At 39.6% G+C, this 18,165-nt stretch overlaps 1 protein-coding gene across 2 annotated transcripts in view; it reads left to right on the top strand.

The window, feature by feature from the left end:
- The window catches only part of grm8a (glutamate receptor, metabotropic 8a), an 833,323-nt gene that overhangs the window by 708,472 nt on the left and 106,686 nt on the right, over positions 1-18,165 (top strand). For both annotated transcript variants that reach the window (XM_072916040.1, XM_061983598.2), the window contains exons 8-9: positions 6,952-7,091; positions 13,462-13,608. In XM_072916040.1, coding sequence (XP_072772141.1) covers positions 6,952-7,091; positions 13,462-13,608 — 287 coding nt within the window. The remainder of the gene's footprint in view (positions 1-6,951; positions 7,092-13,461; positions 13,609-18,165) is intronic.

Raw genomic sequence — 18,165 nt, 5'->3', positions numbered from 1 at the left:
AGGAATGCACTGCGCAGGGTTGAAATTGTACTGTATTTGCATTAAATCAGGTTGTTTTAGCTAATAATCATGCTGCAAGATCTAACATGTTGCATTCAATGTTTATTCCCATTAATTTCCCATTAGTTCCCATTAATTCCCATGGAAAGTTTCCTTATTTTGAATATTCCCGGAATTTTGCAACCCTAGGCCTCAGTAGCCCTGCTGTAGTGTGTAGCATGCTGGGAATTATATGTGCATGTGATGGATGCATGCACTGCACATGTGACGGGGGAATGCACAGTGCAGGGCTGAAATTCTACTGAATTTGCATTAAATCAGGTTGCTTTAGCTAATAATCATTCTGCAAGATCTAACATGTTGCATTCAATGTTTATTCCCATTAATTTCCCATTAGTTCCCATTAATTCCCATGGAAAGTTTCCTTATTTTGAATATTCCCGGAATTTTGCAACCCTTGGCCTCAGTAGCCCTGCTGTAGTGTGTAGCATGCTGGGAATTATATGTGCATGTGATGGATAAATGCACTGCACATGTGACGGGGGAATGCACCGTGCAGGGTTGAAATTCTACTGAATTTGCATTAAATCAGGTTGCTTTAGCTAATAATCATTCTGCAAGATCTAACATGTTGCATTCAATGTTTATTCCCATTAATTTCCCATTAATTCCTGTTAATTCCCATGGAAAGTTTCCTTATTTTGAATATTCCCGGAATTTTGCAACCCTAGGCCTCAGTAGCCCTGCTGTAGTGTGTAGCATGCTGGGAATTATATGTGCATGTGATGGATACATGCACTGCACATGTGACGGGGGAATGCACCGTGCAGGGCTGAAATTCTACTGAATTTGCATTAAATCAGGTTCCATCCATCCATCCATTTTCTATCGTTTGTCCCTTTTTGGGGTCGCGGGCGGTGCTGGAGCCTATCTCAGCTGCATTCGGGCGGAAGGCGGTGTACACCCTGGACAAAAATCAGGTTAAATCAGGTTACTTTAGCTAATAATCATTCTGCAAGATCTAACATGTTGCATTCAATGTTTATTCCCATTAATTTCCCATTAATTCCTGTTAATTCCCATGGAAAGTTTCCAATTTTGAATATTCCCGGAATTTTGCAACCCCAGGCCTCAGTAGCCCTGCTGTAGTGTGTAGCATGCTGGGAATTATATGTGCATGTGATGGATAAATGCACTGCACATGTGACGGGGGAATGCACCGTGCAGGGTTGAAATTCTTCTGAATTTGCATTAAATCAGGTTGCTTTAGCTAATAATCATTCTGCAAGATCAAACATGTTGCATTCAATGTTTATTCCCATTAATTTCCCATTAATTCCCGTTAATTCCCATGGAAAGTTTCTTTATTTTGAATATTCCCGGAATTTTGCAACCCTAGGCCTCAGTAGCCCTGCTGTAGTGTGTAGCATGCTGGGAATTATATGTGCATGTGATGGATAAATGCACTGCACATGTGACGGGGGAATGCACTGTGCAGGGTTGAAATTCTACTGAAATTGCATCAAATCAGGTTGCTTTAGCTAATAATCATGCTGCAAGATCAAACATGTTGCGTTCAATGTTTATTTCATTTAATTTCCCATTAATTCCCGTTAATTCCCAAGGAAAGTTTCCTTATTTTCAATATTCCCGGAATTTTGCAACCCTAGGCCTCAGTAGCCCTGCTGTAGTGTGTAGCATGCTGGGAATTATATGTGCATGTGATGGATAAATGCACTGCACATGTGACGGGGGAATGCACTGTGCAGGGTTGAAATTCTACTGAATTTGCATTAAATCAGGTTGCTTTAGCTAATAATCATTATGCAAGATCTAACATGTTGCATTCAATGTTTATTCCATTTAATGTCCCATTAATTCCCGTTAATTCCCATGGAAAGTTTCCTTATTTTGAATATTCCCGAAATTTTGCAACCCTAGGCCTCAGTAGCCCTGCTGTAGTGTGTAGCATGCTGGGAATTATATGTGCATGTGATGGATAAATGCACTGCACATGTGACGGGGGAATGCACAGTGCAGGGTTGAAATTCTACTGAATTTGCATTAAATCAGGTTGCTTTAGTTAATAATCATGCTGCAAGATCTAACATGTTGCATTCAATGTTTATTCCCATTATTTTCCCATTAATTCCCGTTAATTCCCAAGGGAAGTTTCCAATTTTTAACTTTCCCGGAATTTTGCAACCCTACGCCTCAGTAGCCCTGCTGTAGTGTGTAGCATGCTGGGAATTATATGTGCATATGATGGATAAATGCACTGCACATGTGACGGGGGAATGCACAGTGCAGGGTTGAAATTCTACTGAATTTGCATTAAATCAGGTTGCTTTAGCTAATAATCATTCCGCAAGATCTAACATGTTGCATTCAATGTTTATTCCATTTAATTTCCCATTAATTCCCGTTAATTCCCATGGAAAGTATCCTTATTTTGAATATTCCCGAAATTTTGCAACCCTAGGCCTCAGTAGCCCTGCTGTAGTGTGTAGCATGCTGGGAATTATATGTGCATGTGATGCATAAATGCACTGCACATGTGACGGGGGAATGCACCGTGCAGGGCTGAAATTCTACTGAATTTGCATTAAATCAGGTTGCTTTAGCTAATAATCATGCTGCAAGATCAAACATGTTGCGTTCAATGTTTATTTCATTTAATTTCCCATTAATTCCCGTTAATTCCCAAGGAAAGTTTCCTTATTTTGAATATTCCCGGAATTTTGCAACCCTAGGTCTCAGTAGCCCTGCTGTAGTGTGTAGCATGCTGGGAATTATATGTGCATGTGATGGATAAATGCATTGCACATGTGACGGGGGAATGCACTGTGCAGGGCTGAAATTCTACTGAATTTGCATTAAATCAGGTTCCATCCATCCATCCATTTTCTACCGTTTGTCCCTTTTTGGGGTCGCGGGCGGTGCTAGAGCCTATCTCAGCTGCATTCGGGCGGAAGGCGGTGTAGACCCTGGACAAAAATCAGGTTAAATCAGGTTGCTTTAGCTAATAATCATTCTGCAAGATCTAACATGTTGCATTCAATGTTTATTCCCATTATTTTCCCATTAATTCCCGTTAATTCCCAAAGGAAGTTTCCAATTTTTAACTTTCCCGGAATTTTGCAACCCTAGGCCTCAGTAGCCCTGCTGTAGTGTGTAGCATGCTGGGAATTATCTGTGCATATGATGGATAAATGCACTGCACATGTGACGGGGGAATGCACCGTGCAGGGCTGAAATTCTACTGAATTTGCATTAAATCAGGTTGCTTTAGCTAATAATCATTCTGCAAGATCTAACATGTTGCATTCAATGTTTATTCCCATTAATTTCCCATTAGTTCCCATTAATTCCCATGGAAAGTTTCCTTATTTTGAATATTCCCGGAATTTTGCAACCCTAGGCCTCAGTAGCCCTGCTGTAGTGTGTAGCATGCTGGGAATTATATGTGCATGTGATGGATAAATGCATTGCACATGTGACGGGGGAATGCACTGTGCAGGGCTGAAATTCTACTGAATTTGCATTAAATCAGGTTCCATCCATCCATCCATTTTCTACCGTTTGTCCCTTTTTGGGGTCGCGGGCGGTGCTAGAGCCTATCTCAGCTGCATTCGGGCGGAAGGCGGTGTAGACCCTGGACAAAAATCAGGTTAAATCAGGTTGCTTTAGCTAATAATCATTCTGCAAGATCTAACATGTTGCATTCAATGTTTATTCCCATTATTTTCCCATTAATTCCCGTTAATTCCCAAAGGAAGTTTCCAATTTTTAACTTTCCCGGAATTTTGCAACCCTAGGCCTCAGTAGCCCTGCTGTAGTGTGTAGCATGCTGGGAATTATCTGTGCATATGATGGATAAATGCACTGCACATGTGACGGGGGAATGCACCGTGCAGGGCTGAAATTCTACTGAATTTGCATTAAATCAGGTTGCTTTAGCTAATAATCATTCTGCAAGATCTAACATGTTGCATTCAATGTTTATTCCCATTAATTTCCCATTAGTTCCCATTAATTCCCATGGAAAGTTTCCTTATTTTGAATATTCCCGGAATTTTGCAACCCTAGGCCTCAGTAGCCCTGCTGTAGTGTGTAGCATGCTGGGAATTATCTGTGCATGTGATGGATAAATGCACTGCACATGTGACGGGGGAATGCACCGTGCAGGGTTGAAATTCTACTGAATTTGCATTAAATCAGGTTGTTTTAGCTAATAATCATTCTGCAAGATCTAACATGTTGCATTCAATGTTTATTCCCATTAATTTCCCATTAATTCCTGTTAATTCCCATGGAAAGTTTCCTTATTTTGAATATTCCCGGAATTTTGCAACCCCAGGCCTCAGTAGCCCTGCTGTAGTGTGTAGCATGCTGGGAATTATATGTGCATGTGATGGATAAATGCACTGCACATGTGACGGGGGAATGCACTGTGCAGGGTTGAAATTCTACTGAATTTGCATTAAATCAGGTTCCATCCATCCATCCATTTTCTACCGTTTGTCCCTTTTTGGGGTCGCGGGCGGTGCTGGAGCCTATCTCAGCTGCATTCGGGCGGAAGGCGGGCTACACCCTGGACAAGTCGCCACCCCATCGCAGGGCCAACACAGATAGACAGACAACATTCACACTCACATTCACACACTAGAGCCAATTTTAGTGTTGCCAATCAACCTATCCTCAGGTGCATGTCTTTGGAGGTGGGAGGAGCCTATCCCCAGGTGCATGTCTTTGGAGGTGGGAGGAGCCTATCCCCAGGTGCATGTCTTTGGAGGTGGGAGGTAGCCGGAGTACCCGTAGGGAACCCACGCAGTCACAGGGAGAACATGCAAACTCCACACAGAAAGATCCCGAGCCTGGGATTGATAAATGCACTGCACATGTGACGGGGGAATGCACCGTGCAGGGCTGAAATTCTACTGAATTTGCATTAAATCAGGTTGTTTTAGCTAATAATCATGCTGCAAGATCTAGCATGTTGCGTTCAATGTTTATTCCCGTTAATTTCCCATTTAATTCACATGGAAAGTTTCCAACTTTGAATATTATCGGGATTTTGCAACCCTATTCTTGACTTAAATAAGGATTGTGAATGATCGGCAAAATTCCAATTAAAGTGCAGTTCCCCTTTAATGCCTTTTGGATTTATTTTTATATATTTTTTTATGTATCCTTAGCTGCATCCCTACCGTATCAATGACTTATAATGCGTGGGTTCTATTTCCATAACGCAGCGCTCCCTCCACAGGTACATCGTGATTTTGATTTCCGATTAGCTTGTCGAGGGGCAAACAGATCGGAAAGAGAAACCAAAGTTGTTGACTCCCGAGCGAAGCGCAGACATAAATGTAGTCATGCATGTAGTTAGTCACACTGCAGCACAGCGTTATGTTAATACTCCATCCATCCATCCATCCATCTTCTTCCGCTTATCCGAGGTCGGGTCGCGGGGGCAGCAGCTTAAGCAGGGAAGCCCAGACTTCCCTCTCCCCAGCCACTTCGTCCAGCTCCTCCCGGGGGATCCCGAGGCGTTCCCAGGCCAGCCGGGAGAGATAGTCTTCCCAGCGTGTCCTGGGTCTTCCCCGTGGCCTCCTACCGGTCGGACGTGCCCGAAACACCTTCCTAGGGAGGCGTTCGGGTGGCATCCTGACCAGATGCCCGAACCACCTCATCTGGCTCCTCTCGATGTGGAGGAGCAGCGGCTTTACTTTGAGCTCCCCCCGAATGACAGAGCTTCTCACCCTATCTCTAAGGGAGAGCCCCGCCACTCGGCGGAGGAAACTCATTTCGGCCGCTTGTACCCGTGATCTTGTCCTTTCGGTCATGACCCAAAGCTCATGACCATAGATGAGGATGGGAACGTAGATCGACCGGTAAATCGAGAGCTTTGCCTTCCGGCTCAGCTCCTTCTTCACCACAACGGATCGATACAGCGTCCGCATTACTGAAGACGCCGCACCGATCCGCCTGTCGATCTCACGATCCACTCTTCCCCCACTCGTGAACAAGACTCCGAGGTACTTGAACTCCTCCACTTGGGGCAAGATCTCCTCCCCAACCCGGAGATGGCACTCCACCCTTTTCCGGGAGAGAACCATGGACTCGGACTTGGAGGTGCTGATTCCCATCCCAGTCGCTTCACACTCGGCTGCGAACCGATCCAGTGAGAGCTGAAGATCTTGGCCGGAGGAAGCCATCAGGACCACATCATCTGCAAATAGCAGTGACCTAATCCTGCAGCCACCAAACCAGATCCCCTGAACGTCCTGACTGCGTCTAGAAATTCTGTCCATAAAGGTTATGAACAGAATCGGTGACAAAGGGCAGCCTTGGCGGAGTCCAACCCTCACTGGAAATGTGTCCGACTTACTGCCGGCAATGCGAACCAAGCTCTGACACTGATTATACAGGGAGCGAACTGCCACAATAAGACAGTCCGTTACCCCATACTCTGAGCACTCCCCACAGGACTTCCCGGGGTACACGGTCGAATGCCTTCTCCAAGTCCACAAAGCACATGTAGACTGGTTGGGCAAACTCCCATGTACCCTCAAGGACCCTGCCGAGAGTATAGAGCTGGTCCACAGTTCCACGACCAGGACGAAAACCACACTGTTCCACCTGAATCCGAGGTTCGACTATCCGGCGTAGCCTCCTCTCCAGTACACCTGAATAGACCTTACCGGGAAGGCTGAGGAGTGTGATCCCACGATAGTTAGAACACACCCTCCGGTTCCCCTTCTTAAAGAGAGGAACCACCACCCCGGTCTGCCAATCCAGAGGTACCGCCCCCGATGTCCACGCGATGTTGCAGAGTGTTAATACTCCATATCGGGATAATCAGGTTTTAAATAGAAGGTAAACATCAAGAGACTGGCTTGGACTCCTCCCAATCAGCCTTTGCCCGTTTTTTTTTTTTTATTTTTGCAGGAAGTGCTGGCACGCCGGTGGTTTTCAACGAGAACGGAGACGCTCCGGGACGATACGACATCTTCCAGTACCAGATCACCAACAGATCCACTGCAGAGTACAGAGTCATTGGATCCTGGACCAACAAGCTGCACCTCAAGGTGGGATTTGTATTTTATTTTTTTTTCGTTCTGTATTAACTTGTTGATGATGAAAAGAATAAAAATATGCAAACTCAGAGTCGTGGCCGGGTGTTCTAAATCCACACAGGACTTCATTAAAAAAAAGCCAGATGACAAGCTAATAGACGATAAACGCTTTCCGCATGATGGATTATTGGCTGTGCGGAGAGAAACCAGTGCATGTTTTTCCGTGTTTACACATTTGAATGGCCTACTTGTATTTGTAGGGGGGGGGGGGGGAAAGACTAAAAGCAAACTAAAAACTGAAAATTTGCACAATTCCTCAATTCCACCTAATACCCTCTGTAAACAGAGCAGCCTGTTTTGGGGAGAAATCATTTCATTCTTCGGGTATCTATCAATCAATCAGTGTTTACCTATATAGCCCTAAATCACAAGTGTCTCAAAGGGCTGCACAAGCCACAACGACATCCTCGGCTCAGATCCCACATCAGGGCAAGGAAAAACTCAACCCAGTGGGATGACAATGAGAAACCTCGGAGAGGACCGCAGATGTGGGTTTATTTGAACCTATTAGCTTCGATCGACCAATCAGAGGGTGGAAAATGCTCATGTTATGGTGTTTGTCAAACAGGTTTGCTCTGATCACCAATCAGAGGATGGAAAATGCTGATGTTAAGGTGTTTGTTTGAATCTATTAGCTTTGATCAACCAATCAGAGGATGGAAATTGTTGATGTCATGGTATATTTTTTTGAACCTATTAGCTTTGATCAATCAATCAGAGGGTGAAAAATGCTCATGTTATGGTGTTTTTCAAACAGTTTTGCTCTGATCACCAATCAGAGGATGGAAAATGCTGATGTTAAGGTGTTTATTTGAATCTATTAGCTTTGATCAACCAATCAGACGATGGAAATTGTTGATGTCATGGTGTTTTTTTTGAACATATTAGCCTTGATCAATCAATCAGAGGGTGGAAAATGCTCATGTTATGGTGTTTGTCAAACAGTTTTGCTTGATCACCAAACAGAGGATGGAAAATGCTGATGTCATGGTGTTTATTTGAACCTATTAGCTTTGATCAGTCAATCGGAGGGTGAAAAATGCTCATGTTATGGTGTTTGTCAAACAGTTTTGCTTGATCACCAAACAGAGGATGGAAAATGCTGATGTTAAGGTGTCTATTTGAACCTATTAGCTTTGATCAACCAAACAGACGATGGGATTTGCTGATGTTATTGTGTTTTTTGTAACCTATTAGCTTTGATCGACCAATCAGAGGGTGGAAAATGCCCATGTTATGGTGTTTGTCAAACAGTTTTGCTCTGATCACCAATCAGAGGATGGAAAATGCTGATGTCATGGTGTTTATTTGAACCTATTAGCTTTGATCAGTCAATCGGAGGGTGAAAAATGCTCATGTTATGGTGTTTGTCAAACAGTTTTGCTCTGATTACCAAACAGAGGATGGAAAATGCTGATGTCAAGGTGTTTATTTGAATCTATTAGCTTTGAACAACCAATCAGACGATGGGATTTGCTGATGTTATTGTGTTTTTTGTAACCTATTAGCTTCGATCGACCAATCAGAGGGTGGAAAATACACATGTTATGGTGTTCTTCAAACAGTTTTGCGCTCATCACCAATCAGAGGACAGAAAATTCATGTCATGGTGTTTATTTGAACCTATTAGCTTTGATCGACCAATCAGAGGGTGGAAAATGCTCATGTTATGGTGTTTGTCAAACAGTTTTGCTCTGATCACCAAACAGAGGATGGAAATTGCTGATGTCATGGTGTTTATTTGAACCTATTAGCTTTGATCAACCAAACAGAGGATGGAAATTGCTGATGTCATGGTGTTTATTTGAACCTATTAGCTTCGATCGAACAATCAGAGGGTGGAAAATGTTCATGTTATGGTGTTTGTCAAACAGTTTTGCTCTGGTCACCAATCAGAGGATGGAAAATGCTGATGTCATGGTGTTTATTTGAATCTATTAGCTTTGATCAACCAATCAGACGACGGAAATTGTTGATGTCATGGTGTTTTTTTGAACATATTAGCCTTGACCAATCAATCAGAGGGTGGAAAATGCTCATGTTATGGTGTTTGTCAAACAGTTTTGCTCTGATCACCAAACAGAGGATGGAAAATGCTGATGTCAAGGTGTTTATTTTAATCTATTAGCTTTGAACAACCAATCAGACGATGGGATTTGCTGATGTTATTGTGTTTTTTGTAACCTATTAGCTTCGATCGACCAATCAGAGGGTGGAAAATGCCCATGTTATGGTGTTTGTCAAACAGTTTTGCTCTGATCACCAATCAGAGGATCAGAAATGCTGATGTCAAGGTGTTTATTTGAATCTATTAGCTTTGATTAACAAAACAGAGGATGGAAATTGCTGATGTGATGGTGTTTATTTGAACCTATTAGCTTCGATCGACCAATCAGAGGGTGGAAAATGCTCATGTTATGGTATTTATTAAACAGTTTTGCTCTGATCACCAATCAGAGGATGGAAAATGCTGATGTTAAGGTGTTTATTTGAATCTATTAGCTTTGATTAACAAAACAAAGGATGGAAATTGCTGATGTCATGGTGTTTATTTGAACCTATTAGCTTTGATCAGTCAATCGGAGGGTGAAAAATGCTCATGTTATGGTGTTTTTCAAACAGTTATGCTCTGATCACCAACAGAGGATGGAAAATGCTGATGTCATGGTGTTTATTTGAACCTATTAGCTTTGATCAACCAAACAGAGGATGGAGATTGCTGATGTCATGGTGTTTATTTGGTAAAATACACGTTATGGTGTTTTTCAAACAGTTTTGCTCTCATCACCAATCAGAGGACAGAAAATTCTGATGTCATGGTGTTTATTTGAATCTATTAGCTTTGATCAACCAATCAGAGGATGGGATTTGCTGAAGTCATGGTGTTTATTTGAACCTATTAGCTTTGATCGACCAATCAGAGGGTGGAAAATGCTCATGTTATGGTATTTGTCAAACAGTTTTGCTCTGATCACCAATCAGAGGACGGAAAATGGTGATGTCATGGTGTTTTATTTTAACCTATTAGCTTTGATCAACCAATCAGAGGATGGAAATTTTTGATGTTATGGTGTATTTCTTTTAACCTATTAGCTTTGATAGACCAACCAGACGGTGGAAAATGCTCATGTTATCGTTTTTGTCAAACAGATTTGCTCTGATCACCAATCAGCGGACATAAAATGCTGATGTCATGGTGTTTGTTTGAACCTATTAGCTTTGATCAATCAATCAGACGGTGAAAAATGCTCATGTTATGGTGTTTGTCAGACAGTTTTGCTCTGATCACCAATCAGAGTATGGAAAATGCTGATGCCAAGGTGTTTATTTGAATCTATTAGCTTTGATCAATCAATCAGAGGGTGAAAAATGCTCATGTTATGGTGTTTGTCAAACAGTTTTGCTCTGATGAAACAATCAGAGAACAAAACAATGCTGACGTTATGGTGGGTATTAATGTATTTCTCTTTTTCTCTGAGGCAGATTTAAAATATACAGTTTAGGAGACATTGGGTCTGCAATCCTAAATCTGAAGGCCCTGGGCAGAATGCATTGAGATTGCAACACATAACAAAACAAATAGAATCTAGCCTTACTGGAAGCGCTACAAAATTAAAATAACATATTTTCCAGACTATAGAGTATACCGGTATATAAGCCACACCCACTACATTTTAAAAGAAAAAAAGATTTGATATTAGCCACACCAGACTAAAAGTCACAGATATGTACATTGTGACATATGTTATTTACATAAATATTTGGGAAATGTTTATTTACATACCCTAATTGTTTCCAAGCGGTGTCTGTAACACGGCAGTAAAACGGCTAATCAAACAAAACAGAAGCCCGCTAGCTCTCCTTTCAGCTAAACAGACTCAATAACTCCACGGTGACGTCTTGGTGAATTTAGGAAACTGAGAACTGAAACAGTGCAAACAGACCAAGTGCTAACAAAACACCAGCAAAATGGTTTGTAGCGCATTTTCTCGGTAATGTTTGTGTTCTCATGAGAACTTCAGGTTCTCTGTAAATGTAATGCACAGTAATTAGTAGAAAACGGACTTATTTTGAGGTGAAAAGTGATTTTCTCTCTTTAGTCCTGAAAAAAAGTAGTTTATTCGTGGGAACCCAAATGAACTGTAATGCTAGCATACAAAATAGTTTTCAAACAAATCAGATCTGACTATAAAAGTCCATTGTTAAAGACAGTTGTAGTAATAAGAAAATTAACGGACACATTTTGAGGTAAAACTGTATTTTCTTTTTTCAGTCATAATAAAAAAAAAGTCCCAAATGAGATTTATTTGTGGCGATTAGCGGTGCTGTACATGTAGCATACATGCTAGCATACAAATATTTTTTTTTAACAAATCAAATTCGACCATAAAAATCCTTAGTCGTAGTAATAAGTAGAAAACGGACATATTTTCAGGTGAAAATTGATAACGTAATTTCCAGGCTATAAAATTTTTGCGAAAAATAAATAATTTGATATATATTAGACGCACAGGACCATAAGCCGCAGATAAATACCGGTATGAAATATTTTGTAAATGTTTATTTACATACCTTAATTGTTTCTAAACGGGGCTTGTCACACGGCAGTAAAACGGCTGATCAAACAAAACAGAAGCTAGCTGCAGGGGCTAGCTCTCCAATCAGTTAAACAGACTCAATAACTCCACGGTGACGTCTTAGTGAATTTAGGAAACTGAAACCGTACAAAAAGAATGCCATTGTAAATTAATAATACAAACAGAGGCACTCGTAAATGTGTTAGCATATTAGCTAATGCTAACGGCGCTCGCTTGCAAATATGCATAAAACACTCCTACGGACATCACACGTTGGACTGTTTAGTAAGTATACATAGTTGTAGTTATATTATAAAACGTACCAATGTTGCTTGGAGTAATGAATGAAGAAACCAAACGAGTAAAAACGCTATGGACGACGAGAAGACGGAACGGCAGTTGTACTTCCGGTTGAAAACACTAAATGGAAGGTAATACTGTAGAAGTTCACACCACAGCACATGCAGTGAACAAATAGCACAAACAAGACACCTTGTCAGCGTCGGTTGACAACTATTTGTTGGATTACGGCAGTTAGCGAAGAAAAAAATCCATAAATTAGCCGCACCGTTTTATAAGCCACAGGGTTCAAAGCGGAGGAAATAAAGTAGCGGCTTATAGTCCAGAATTTAGGGTAAACCGTTTGGACTAAATGTGCATCATTTCATGGCTCAAATACCAGAAGTAGGTCAGTGCTTCTGATGGTGTTTAGGCCTGTAGAGAAGGCCTTACCACAATTATACAAAAAAATACCAGCTTCCCAAAAACTGCATTTCATATAAATACAATTCAAATAGTCTTTCAAATTATTATTATGTTTTTTTAACCCTAGAACATAGTCTAAAACTCACCAAATTTTCCAAGCGTGTTTTCCCCAGTTAAAACTTACCTATTTTAGGGCAACCAGATGTGAGCCCCAAAACTCCCAAATGCCCCCTGGATAATAATAATGATAATATAAACACAAGACATCTACAAAAAAAACAACAACAATTACACACCTTTCCGTTGACAACCATTTGTTGAAGAACAAATGCATAAATTAGCCGCACCGTTTTATAAGCCACAGGTTTCAAAGCGGAGGAAAAAAGTAGCAATTTATACTCCATAATTGAGGGTATACAGTTTGGAATAAATGTGTATAATTTCTTGGCTCAAATACTAGAAGTAGGTGAGTGCTTCTGATGATGTTTAGGCCTGCACAGATAAAGTACACATCACCTGTCGGCTGGTAAATTTACATTCTGGTCTGTCAGTCTCTGTTGTGTAAAAAAAAAAAAAGGCAAGTCTCATGAATTAGGCATGCATAGGAAAAGTCAATCTGCTCTGATCAAACATCATGAGATGTAAAAAAAAAAAGAAAAAGTTGTAACCGCCCTAATTTACACTTCTGCTCAGGCGCCGACACATGAAGACGTGAAGTCATTATTTTCCTGACGGGTTTATTCACATCTCCAGCCAGCTGCCAAACTGCAGAGGGAAAACAGCGTTTTCTGTTAAAACACGTCTTTTTGATGCATCATACTTTATTTTACTCAACTTCCTCGTTATTCTTTTCCAAACATTTCTTTTTTTGCTTCTGACGCGCTTAGCAACAGGGAGAAGCTGCATGGCAACCGAGCCGAAGCCTTTAAATCGACACTTCGCCTTTCTTTCAAAAGTGCTGGAGATTTGCATCATATTGCGTTTTATGTTTTGCTGTGAAGTTCCGCTAAATTCCCGTGTGCCCGTTCAATGACCCCCAGGTGGAGGCCATGCGCTGGAAGAGAGGCGACCCATCGCTGCCAGCGTCCGTGTGCAGCCTGCCCTGTCGTACTGGGGAGAGGAAGAAGGTGGTGAAAGGTGTGCCCTGCTGCTGGCACTGTGAGCGCTGCGAGGGCTACCACTACCAGGTAGACCAGGATTATTATTACTTAGCAATTACTTAATTATTTACTACATATTTCAATACTTCTATTTGTGCTAGCATGTACCAATTTTAGGGCCAAAATGTACCGATTTTAGGGCCAAATTGTACCAATTTTAGGTCCAATATGTACCAATTTTAGAGACAAAATATACAAATTTTAAGGCCAAAATGCAGCAAAATTAGGGCCAAATTGTACCAATTGTAGGGCCAAAATGTACCAATTTTAGGGCCAAACTGTAAACATTTTAGAGCTAAAATGTACCAATTTTGGGGCAAAAATGTCTTAATTTTAGGGCTAAAATGTCCTAATTTTAGGGCTAAAAAGGTACCAAATTTAGGGCCAAAATGTACCAATTTTAGGTCCAAAATGTACCAATTTAGGGCTAAAATGTACACATTTTAGGGCCAAAATTTACCAATTTTTGGGGCAAAGTGTACCAATTTAGGGCTAAAATGTACACATTTTGTCAATACTTGGTCCTGGGTGTTAGCTTTTCCGGGATGCAATGGAAAGTTGGCACGGGCGAGACGGGAATGGAGGTACATGATTTATTTATTATATCAAAAAAAGGTGCAAACGAAAAACACGCACAATGCCGGAGAACAAACTATGAAACCAAAACGACTATAATCATGGAACAAAAACTTACTTGGCTTGGACAAAAATAGTTGCATGAAGAATGGACATGGAAAGAAGTATCAGGCATGGACAGAGCATAAATGTGGTGAGGTCGTCAGGACGAACAACAGAAAATGAATGAACTTAAATACTATGGACATGATTAACAACAGGTGCGTGACTCAAAACAGGTGCGTGACATGACAGGTGAAACTAATGGGTAACTATGGTGACAAGACAAGGGAGTGAAAAGACAGAAACTAAACAAAACATGATTACACAAACATGACACAATTTAGGGCCAAAATTTACCAATTTTTTGGGCAAAGTGTACCAAATTTTAGGGCCAAAATGTAACAATTTTAGGACAAAAATGTAACAATTTTAGGGCTAAATTATACAATTTTAGGGCCAAAATTTCCCAATTTTAGGGCCAAAGTGTACCAAATTTTAGGGCCAAAATGTACCAAATTTTGGAAAAAATGTACCAATTTTAGGGCAAAAATATACAATTTTAGGGCCAAAAAGTAATGTGCCAATTTTAGGGCCAAAGTGTACCAAATTTTAGGGCCAAAATGTACCAAATTTTGGAAAACATTGACCAATTTTAGGGCAAAAATATACAATTTTAGGGCCAAAATGTACCAATTTTAAGCCCAAAATGTAATGTACCAATTTTAGGGCCAAAGTGTACCAAATTTTAGGGCCAAAATGTACCAATTTTAGGAAAAAAAAAGGACTAATTTTAGGGCAAAAATATACAATTTTAGGGCCAAAATGTACCAGTTTTAGGGCCAAAATGTACCAATTTTACGGCCAAAATGTACCACACTTAGGGCCAAATTGTACCAATATTACGGCTAAAATGTACCAATTTTAGGGTCAAAATGTTCCAATTTTAGGGCCAAATTGTACCAATTTTAGACCAAAATGTTCCAATTTTCAGGGCCAAAATTAACCAATCTTAAAACCAAATTGTCCCAATCTTAGGGCCAAAATGTAAGAATTTTAGGGCCAAAACGTTCCAATGTTAGGGCCAAAATGTATTGTACCAATTTTAGGGCCAAAGTGTACCAAATTTTAGAGCCAAAATGTACCAAATTTTGGAAAACATTTACCAATTTTAGGGCAAAAATATAAAATTTTAGGGCCAAAATGTACCAATTTTAAGGCCAAAATGTAATGTACCAATTTTAAGGCCAAAGTGTACCAAATTTTAGGGCCAAAATGTACCAATTTTAGGGAAAAAAAGGACTAATTTTAGGGAAAAAATATACCATTTTAGGGCCAAAATGTACCAGTTTTAGGACCAAAATGTACCAATTTTACGGCCAAAATGTACCAATTTTAGGGCCAAAATGTACCAATTTTAAGGCCAAAATGTAATGTACCAATTTTAGGGCCAAAGTGTACCAAATTTTAGGGCCAAAATGTACCCATTTTAGAAAAAAAAAAAGGACTAATTTTAGGGCAAAAATATACAATTTTAGGGCCAAAATGTACCAGTTTTAGGGCCAAAATGTACCAATTTTACGGCCAAAATGTACCACACTTAGGGCCAAATTGTACCAATATTACGGCTAAAATGTACCAATTTTAGGGTCAAAGTGTACCAAATTTTAGGGCCAAAATGTAACAATTTTAGGACAAAAATGTAACAATTTTAGGGCTAAATTATACAATTTTAGGGCCAAAATTTCCCAATTTTAGGGCCAAAATGTAATGTACCAATTTTAGGGACAAAATGTACCAAATTTTGGAAAACATTGACCAATTTTAGAGCAAAAATATACAATTTTAGGGCCAAAATGTACCAATTTTAAGGCCAAAATGTAATGTACCAATTTTAGGGCCAAAGTGTACCAAATTTAAGGGCAAAAATATAAAATTTTAGGGAAAAAAAGGACTAATTTTAGGGCAAAAATATACAATTTTAGGGCCAAAATGTACCAGTTTTAGGGCCAAAATGTACCAATTTTACGGCCAAAATGTACCACACTTAGGGCCAAATTGTACCAATATTACGGCTAAAATGTACCAATTTTAGGGTCAAAATGTTCCAATTTTAGGGCCAAATTGTACCAATTTTAGACCAAAATGTTCCAATTTTCAGGGCCAAAATTTACCAATCTTAAAACCAAATTGTCCCAATCTTAGGGCCAAAATGTAAGAATTTTAGGGCCAAAACATTCCAATGTTAGGGCCAAAATGTATTGTACCAATTTTAGGGCCAAAGTGTACCAAATTTTAGAGCCAAAATGTACCAAATTTTGGAAAACATTTACCAATTTTAGGGCAAAAATATACAATTTTAGGGCCAAAATGTACCAATTTTAAGGCCAAAATGTAATGTACCAATTTTAAGGCCAAAGTGTACCAAATTTTAGGGCCAAAGTGTACCAAATTTTAGGGCCAAAATGTATCAATTTTAGGGGAAAAAATGACTAATTTTAAGGCAAAAATATACCATTTTAGGGCCAAAATGTACCAGTTTTAGGACCAAAATGTACCAATTTTACGGCCAAAATGTACCAATTTTAGGGCCAAAATGTACCACACTTAGGGCCAAAATGTACCACACTTAGGGCCAAATTGTACCAAAATTACGGCTAAAATTGTCTCAATTTTAGGGCCAAAATGTAAGAATTTTAGGGGCAAAACGTTCCAATGTTAGGACCAAAATGTACGAATTTTAGGGCCAAAACGTACCAATTTTAGGGCCAAAATGTACGAATTTTAGGGCCAAAACTTACCAATTTTAGGGCCAAAATGTACCAATTTTAGGGCTAATATATACCAATTTTAGGGCCAAAATGTACCAATTGTAGGGCCAAAATGTACAATTTTTAGGGTCAAAATTGACCAATTTTAGGGTCAAATTGTACCAATTTTACGGACAATATTTATACATTTCAGAGCCAAAATGCACCAATTTTACGGACAAAATGTAATGTATCAATTTTAGGGTCAAAGTGTACCAAATTTTAGGGCCAAAATGTAACAATTTTAGAACAAAAATGTAACAGTTTTAGGGCCAAAATATACAATTTTAGGGCAAACATTTTCCCATTTTAGGGCCAAATTGTACCAATTTTAGGGGCGGAAAGTATCAATTTTAGGGCCAAAATTTCCCAATTTTAGGGCCAAAGTATACCAAATTTTAGGTCCAAAATGTACCAATTTTTGTAAAAAAAATTACCAATTTTAGTGCAAAAATATACAATTTTAGGGCCAAAATGTAGCAGTTTTAGGGCCAATATGTCCCAATTTTAGGGCCAAAATGTTATGTACCAATTTTAGGGCCAAAGTTTACCAAATTTTAGGGCCAAAATGTACCAATTTTAGGAAACAAATTTACCAATTTTAGGAAACAAATTTACCAATTTTAGGGCCAAAATTTACCAATTTTAGGGCCAAAATTGACCAATTTTAGGGCCAAAATTGACTAATCTTATGGCCAAATTGTACCAATGTTAGGGCCAAAATTTACCAATTTTAGGGCCAAAATTTACCAATTTTAGGGCCAAAATGTACCAATTTTAGGGTCAAAATGTGCCAATTTTAGGGCCAAAATATACCAATTTTAGGGCCAAAATATTCCAATTTTAGGGCCGAAATATACCATTGTTAGGGCTGAAATGTACCAATTTTAGGGCCAAAATGTACCAATTTTAGGGCCAAAATGTACCAATTTTAGGGCCGAAATGTACCATTGTTAGGGCTGAAATGTACCAATTTTAGGGCCAAAATATACAAATTTAAGGCTAAAACGTACCAATTTTAGGGCCAAAATGTACCAATTTTAGGGCCAAAGTGTACCAAATTTTACGGCCAAAGTGTACCAAATTTTAGGTCCAAAATGTACCAATTTTTGTAAAAAAAAAATTAACAATTTTAGTGCAAAAATTTACAATTTTAGGG

This window comes from Nerophis lumbriciformis, linkage group LG25 (genome assembly GCF_033978685.3).
Source record: "Nerophis lumbriciformis linkage group LG25, RoL_Nlum_v2.1, whole genome shotgun sequence".
NCBI lineage: Eukaryota > Metazoa > Chordata > Actinopteri > Syngnathiformes > Syngnathidae > Nerophis > Nerophis lumbriciformis.
Note: the sequence above shows the minus strand (reverse complement) of the source record. Positions and strands in the feature narration are given on the sequence as shown.